General features: G+C 42.3%; 1 protein-coding gene across 1 annotated transcript in view; it reads left to right on the forward strand.

Moving 5' to 3' along the window:
* The first annotated feature begins 449 nt into the window (after positions 1–449).
* LOC134458686 (uncharacterized) overlaps positions 450–8,305 on the forward strand; it is a 15,623-nt gene continuing 7,767 nt past the window's right edge. The window contains exons 1-5 of the mRNA XM_063211118.1: positions 450–665; positions 1,967–2,028; positions 3,760–3,899; positions 4,834–5,567; positions 6,615–6,679. Coding sequence (XP_063067188.1) covers positions 450–665; positions 1,967–2,028; positions 3,760–3,899; positions 4,834–5,567; positions 6,615–6,679 — 1,217 coding nt within the window. The remainder of the gene's footprint in view (positions 666–1,966; positions 2,029–3,759; positions 3,900–4,833; positions 5,568–6,614; positions 6,680–8,305) is intronic.

An 8,305-nucleotide genomic window follows, 5' to 3' on the forward strand; every position in this document is an offset into this window, starting at 1 on the left:
TGGGCAAAGAGATTCAAAAGATCTTGCAGATCATATTAAATGAGTTTGCGTGCGCATTTAGCACCCGGGCCACAAGGTTGACACCTGTGGTCTCTAAACGGTCTAGGGCAGGGGTAGTCAATTAAAAGTCCCCGAGGGTCAGTTTTTCAAAAGTTTCAAAAAGTTTTTTTTTTTTTTTTTTATAATTATTCGAGGGCCAAAAATAGATGCCTCGCGGGCCGCTATTTGAGTATGGGGGCTCTAGGGTGTCATTCTGTGGCACTGTGTCAGTCTATGTCAGTAATGAAAATAAAGTTTGAATGTCTGCACACTTGCTGCCATTTTTATTTTTGTTATATTTTTCCCAGGGACACTGTGCGGACATTCAATCTTTATTTTCATAGTTGTCTCACCTGTTTTCCTGCACCTGTGTCTTGGATCTGCGCACCACTACCTGACTTGACTGTGATATGTCAGCTGATTGGCTCTTTCCCTCCACAGCAACCACCCAATCAACTGTGACAACCGCAACAACCGTCGAATCAACTGCGTGTCCAGCAACAACCAGCCAAGCGGCTGTGTCCACCGTTGTCGTGAGGCTGACCCTGGACCTGGTGTATAGCACCGACCTGGCCAACCCAACATCCACAGCCTATCAGGAGCTGGAGCAGCTCATTCAGGCACAGGTGAGCAGACCTGCATGCAATTCTCGTAACATTTTTGTGCATTGAATTTAAGTGGGTGTATTTACTTTCAGTGACTGTTTCAGGTCTCATAGCATAGACTTCAGGCATCAGTTTGAGGGTAGATGATGACAGAACGAAAAAAAAGCAATGTCTGTGAAATCTAACATATATTTGAAGGTGTGTGAATGTCATTGAGTAATGAACTAAGTGTCAATACATGTTTGGGACGTCCTGTGTATATATTCTTAAGAGATAGCTTACTTTTCCAAGACCATCCATGACGGGTTGACAAATGGGTCAGTGTCCCCAGGCCCAAGAAGAACGGGCGAGGATTGGCTCCCGATTATATTATATTATATTATATTATATTATATTATATTATATTATATTATATTATATTATATTATATTATATTATATTATATTGATAGGGTGTGGGGGGTTGGGGTGCAGGGCTCTGATGATTTTGTCCTGTCCCTGGTCAATGTTCTCTCACACACACACACACACACACACACACACACACACACACACACACACACACAGACACACACACACACACACACACACACACACACACACACACACACACACACACACACACACACACACACACACACACACACACACACACACACACACACACACACACACACACACAAAGTAATTGTATGTTGTCATTTTTGTCAACCAGAACGGTGCTCGCGCACGTGTCCGCATCAGCTATGTTCGGAACTAAAGTAATTACCTGCGAACCACCCACGTTCACACTGGGCTCTGAACTTCTCCGTTTATAATCATTTGTTACCAGGATGAACCTGATGACGTCCACGTTGTCGTCATGGTTTAAAGAGAAAATCCTTTAACTTTCCGGTTCCTGAATGCTCAGACCTGCAGCCTGAACATGCCAGCTGGTTAGAGATTAGGTGCTGGAATGGGCCCAGCACGGTTCTCTGTTGGCCTGAACGTGCCTAACCAGGCATGTGTGCATGTGTTTGTGTGTGCATGGGGGCAGCTGTGGCCTAATGGTTTGGGAGGTGAACTTAAGATCAGAGGGTTGCAGGTTCAAACCCCACCCTTACCTCTGCCAGCACCTCTCCATCCACAGCTGAAATGCCCTTGAGAAAAGCACCTAAACCCACATTGCCTCAGGGCCTGTAACCAATACCATGTTAATAACTGTAAGTCGCTTTGAAAAAAGTGTCAGGTAAATGTAATGTATAGTGTGCGTGTGTACGTGTGTGCATGTGGCCGTGTGTGTGTTGAATATAACAAATAAATATTGAGTTTTTTCCCCCCCAGCTACACCCTGTTTTGGGAGCAGCGTACACTATCTTCATTTGTTTAAGTGTAACAAGCTTCAGGTGAGTCCATAGTTTTTTTTGTATTTATTACCTCTGCCAAGGAGGTTATGTTTTCGTTTGCGTTGGTTTGTATGTCTGTCTGTGAGCAGGATAACTGAAAAAGGTCATGAACGGAATGCTGGTGATGATCCGCATCACAATGCGGATCCAGGAATGTTTCAAAAGGTTCTACACCATTGTGGAAAAGGGGGAATATGGACATTCCAGTTTCTAAATCCACAAAAACAAAGCAGAAAGACTTGGGGAAAATTAGGGTGTAACACAGTCAAATGTCTATTAATACAGCGTTCTTGGTGGAGGTCTGCACTCTCTGAGTGCATTTCTAGTTTTATTAAAAGATTCCCATTAGCTTGTGCCAGAGCAGTTCACTAGTCCTCCTGGGGTCCTAATTCAAAATATAGCACAACATTTCAGATTATTAACCATACAAATACAGTATATATGCCCTGTAAAATACAGTGTTGGTCAAAGGTTCAAGTAACAGAAAATACTACAGTACACACTATGCTACTAGTATAAAGAAAAAAATCTAAAAAAGTTCATGAATAATTGTCACAAACCGTGTTGTCACATTGCATAAGTCATCCTTTGCATACTTAAACTATTTTAAAATATTAAACATTTTACAGATTGATTTAGTTAAAAACTCATCAGGAAGGTCACTAATATTTACCATCTGATTTAGTGTAATACTCTTCAGGTAAGTCCTTGCTATTGTTTGTTTAGATTTAATAATCTTCCGGGAATAGAACTGACCATCTGTATTTCTCCCCTCTCTTATTCTATCCCTCTGCATTTTACCCCTACTCTCTTACTCTATGTGTCCTTCTATACCCCTTCCTCTACTCTCTTGGCTTCTGTCCTTCTGTGTTTCTACCCTACTCTCTTATTTAATCTGTCCCTCTCTGTTTCTACCTTCTACTACTTAAGATAAAGACAAACCAATACAAGACTAAGATTTTTTTTTAAATGGCCGTATAATCTATCTATGTCACGACCAAGATTGTTTTTGAAGCACCGCAACACAACTGTGCATGTGCGTGTGTGTGCGTGTGTGTGTGTGTGTGTGTGTGTTAATATGTATTACTCTCTTAGCTTCTGCCCTTCTGTATGTCTTCCCCACTCTCTTATTCTATGTGTCCCTCTGTGTTTCTACCTTACTCTCTTACTCTATGTGTCCCACAATCCTTTTTTTTCAAGATTCTTCACCATTGTGGGATAGGGTGGATTTTGACATTCGAGTGTTTAACTCCACAAAAAGAAGGCAGAAAGACCTGAAGAAAAATTAGGGTGTAAAATAGTCAAATGTTCTATCAAACAGCTTGGTGGAGGTCTGCACTCTCTGAGTGCATTTATCTTTATTATTTGTTCTGTATTAAGAAGATAGCATATTGTCCAAATAACAACTGATTGTCCTCTTCCTTCTGAAGACCCTTTCTACCACTCTCTAAGGCAGACACTTGTGTTGTTCTTTCCAAATTAAAGTACTCATCTGAAGGTCACGTGGCCTCAAAACAAACGAAAAATGAATGAACAAGCAGAAAAGAATGCCTCTGGGCTTCCGTCCGCTCCCAGCGATGCAGATCTGTGTCCTTCATTAACGACACCATCATTTTTTTTACTGTATTTTATCCCTCTGTGTTTCTTCCCATATCTGGTTTTTCATGTACTGTATTTTGTCCTCATTTATTATATTTGGTCCTCATGTACTGTATTTTTCTCTCTACCCAGATCTGGGTCCGTCATCACTGACATCGACACATTCTACAGCGCGACCGCGCCCACTGAAGAGGAGATCACGACAACTATCCAGGAGGCCATTGACACCGGCTCAATAACACTCGACATCACCACGTTCCAAGTGAACCCAGGTAAGACCATCTAAGACCATCTAAACATTATACAGTAGAACCTAGGTAAGATCATCTAAACATTATACAGTATACAGGCGTACCGATACATTATACAGTATTCAGGTGAAGCCAGGTAAGACAATCTATACATTATACAGTATACAGGTGAACCAAGGTAAGACAATCTATGCATTATACAGAAGGTGAACACAGGCAAGGCCATCTAAACATTATACATGCTGTATACGGGTCAACCCATTTATGACCAGGGACGTCAAAAATGCTCATTCTTTTGAGATTCGGTTGACAACAGAACCGTGTTAGTTCTCCTGAAATCCGTTGTAAATACATTCTATTGCAACAGTTGTTGACAATACAGATGTCTGAAAATACTAATTGTTAACGATCTCGGAATTCACGATCTGCTGCGAGTTTGTGTTTTGCAACCCCGATCTCAATACCCGTTCTATTGCACTTTCTCGAGACGGAGGTCAGGGTTTCCAACTACCAAGTTTAAAAAGAATAATTATAAGGCGGATGTGGCCCGCCAGATGGTTTAATCTGGCCCCAGAATTGTAGAGAGATATGTAGGCAGCTTGTAGGCACACATGGCCTAATACAGTGGTTCCCAAACTTTTTCAGCGGGGACCCCCTTTTGCAAACCACTGGCCCAATACACTAGACAGGTCTTATGGCCTAAAAGATGAGAGAGTTTTTGCACGCTGTTAAAAATGAGTTGTCATCATTCCAGAGTAAGCTAAGATAAATGTGTATCCACAACACTGTGGAAAATCAAACTAAGCTGAGAGTGGAGACAAAAGACAGTAGAATTGTACATGGTCAGTAATTTCAAACCTACAGCTCGTAATATGTTATATAGTTGAATGCACTCTGAAGATGTTACACTGGCCAACGAATAAGTCATATATCTGCTTATTTTTGGTGAAAACAGTCACTACAACCACGACAAGCAGCCCTCCAACAACCAAAGCTACGACGACCACAGAAGCTCCTGCCACCACCACCACAACCACTACAACCGCACCTCCTACTACCATAGTAACAGACACAACACCAACGACCACCACCACCACGACCGCACCTCCATCTAGCACTAATGCTCCAACTACCACCACCACAACCACAACCACAACAGACGCTCCAACTACTGAAACTACCACAACAACTGCTCCAACTACCACCACAACTAAACCACCAACAGACGCGCCAACTACCGAAGCTACCACAACGACAACTAAACCTCCGACCACGACCACAACCACCACCACCACAACAAAACCGCCAACTACCACAACTACCACCACCACAACAAAACCGCCAACTACCACAACTACCACCACCACAACAAAACCGCCAACTACCACAACTACCACCACAACCACAACTACCACCACCACAACAAAACCGCCAACTACCACAACTACCACCACCACAACAAAACCGCCAACTACCACAACTACCACCACGACAACAAAGCCTCCAACCACGACCACTACCATCACCACCACAACTAAAGCTCCAACAACCACTGTTGCTACGACTACCGCGCAGGTTATGAGGCCCATCATCGAGCTGCAGGTTGTCATTGTGATCATATTCATCCCAGAGCTGAACGACCCCACCAGCACCGCGTTCCAGGAGCAGGCACAGCTGGTCACGGCAGTGGTGAGTCTAAAGTTCATCACATGGGAGTGTGTGTGAGAGAGAGAGAGAGAGAGAGAGAGAGAGAGAGAGAGAGAGAGAGAGAGAGAGAGAGAGAGAGAGAGAGAGAGAGAGAGAGAGAGAGAGAGAGAGAGAGAGAGAGAGAGAGAGAGAGAGAGGAAGCAAGAAAGGGGGTGAGGATGAGGAGCTGTCACACTTTTGCATTTAGTCTAGTATGCATACTGTAGATATGTTCTGGTCTTGTAGGTCATTTAGTCTAGTATGCATAGATATGCTCTGGTCTTTTTTAGGTAATTTAGTCTAGTATGCATAGATATGTTCTGGTCTTTTTAGGGCATTTAGTCTAATGTGCATACAGTATATACTTATGTTCTGGTCTTGTAGGTCATTAAGTCTAGTATAGATATTACTTTAGCATTTAGCAGATGTGTTCTGGTCTTGTAGGTCATTTAGTTTAGCATAGATTTGTTCTGATTATGTAGGTCATTTAGTGCATAGATACAGTAGATAGATGCATATAACACAAAGGCAGTACTATTAATTATTATTCTTTCACATTGAGATTCACTGGTCAACGATAGGTTTTTTTCAATACTTAAGAATGCAGGGCTTAATTCAATTCAATTCAATTCAATCAATCGTTCATGTTTTTTTTAATTTATTTTTTTAACCTTACTGCCCTGGCTTACTGTATGTGTGAAATGTTACATAAATCAACAAAAGCTGAAATATGTGCATACATTTAATTTGAGGGACATCTTAATTATGTGTATATTCCATATTATTATAACTGCTTGAGAAAAATAAAATGGCTCACAAATGCAAGAATTATCTAATTATTAAATAATGATTATTACTTACACCCCTCTCTTGCTTTGTGTGTGTTTTGCCTCTGTGTTGTGTGTGTGTGTGTGTGTGTGTGTGTGTGTGTGTGTGTGTGTGTGTGTGTGTGTGTGTGTGTGTGTGTGTGTGTGTGTGTGTGTGTGTGTGTGTGTGTGTGTGTGTGTGTGTGTGTGTGTGTGTGTGTGTGTGTGTTTTGCCTCTCTGCAGTTTGATGTCATCTATAGGACCAAATATGGAGCACGTTTTGTGAGGACAATTGTCATTGGCTTCAGGTATGCACATGTGCTGAGGTGGTTGAGTGTGTGTGTGTGTGCGTCTGCGCGTGCATGTGTGCGTCTGTGCTTGCGTCTGCGCCTGCGCGCGCGTGCAGGGCCGCTGACAGGTTTGGCTGGGCCCGGGACAAAAAAAACCCCCTAACCACCAATTTTTTTTCAAGAGAGACCAGGTGGCCAGACTACACTTTCAACCTGAAAGCGCACCACTCTCACATGATATGCTATGTATTATGAGGCCTACCCATTATAAAAGAAATGACATTGGTATCAAAGTAGCCTCACAATGATGCATACAATTCCATAGTAAATGATCTATCCATCCAATTATATGCATTCTCGCCAACATTTATTTAGAAATGAAACAAAACAAATAGGATTCACATTGTCATTAATAACACAAGTGTTAGTGTAATTTACTTTGACAATTTGAAGGCTTGCACATCACAACGTGCCTGACTGAATCAGCTCCCGTTTGCTAAACTGACTTCAAGTGATGTGTGAGGACAGTGTACAAGTGAGCAGCACACCAAAGATGTCAGTGGAACACAGGTCTTGTGCTGTGCTCCCTCATCAAAGTCTTCCCACACCAGGAATAGCCAAACACAGGAACAAGTCAAGTTGCAGAAATGTAGGCCTATATGCAAAACGAATCTACACTGTATTTCTCCCCACAAAGTTAACAGGTTGATCATGTGTTAGCATTTGCGCTAAGCGGGATGTATAGCCTACACGCTAAGCGTTTATAGCGTTGCATATTAACGGGGCACCTAAGTCACGCCCTCTACTTCCTGGTTCATGGGGCAGAGGGAGTCAAAAAATGATTACTGGACTTGAAAATGAGTGATTTTTGGATTTGCGGTACATAGGTGGAGGTCCAAGGTTTTGATTGGCGTCAAAAAAACACAAATTTTCAAGTCCAGTAATTATTTTTTGACTCCCCCTGCCCCATGAACCAGGAAGTAGAGGGCGTGACTTAGGTGCCCCATAGCGCTGTTTTAAAAGTTCTCCCTTGCCCTCTCCCTGCGCGCGACGCAACTTCTCATCACGGTATGATTCCGGGCTAATGTGCATATTCTTAGCTAAGGTCACTGATGGTCAGATTTGAAACACAATTTTACTAAGCTGTTATAAAATGATGCGATGCCCGTTTTCTATTGTGTTTATCAGTGTGACTGATCTCCTTTTAAACATGAATGCTGCAGTGCAATGCGTGTCTGTTTATGAAGGGAAACTTTTGCTTTGTTAGTGTCCTCTGCCTGTTAGTACCTGCATCATCTGAAGAATATTTCACTGAATTCCTGTGGCTTCTGGTGTCTTCCTCTATTTTCTCCTTTCCTTCATTTTCTGCCCCCTGTTTTGAACGACTGCGTCTCCAGACACCTTGGCAAAAGCCGCGCTAAGTTGAAGACGTTTTTTTCTTTCTCGTAATGACCGACCAAACCATTTGTGCACTGTCGGTGGGGAAGGTGCGGGTTCTTGATCCCTTTTTAAGGACAGGAAAGGCAAAATATTTGCATAATTCATTTAATGCAAATATAGCGCATTCTCCCTCTCTCAAAGACGAACTTATTTGGAAATGAAATAGAACCATTAATCACAAACTTAATGAGGGCCCAGTTCTAG

Source organism: Engraulis encrasicolus, chromosome 1 (assembly GCF_034702125.1).
Source record: "Engraulis encrasicolus isolate BLACKSEA-1 chromosome 1, IST_EnEncr_1.0, whole genome shotgun sequence".
Classification (NCBI taxonomy): Eukaryota; Metazoa; Chordata; class Actinopteri; order Clupeiformes; family Engraulidae; genus Engraulis; species Engraulis encrasicolus.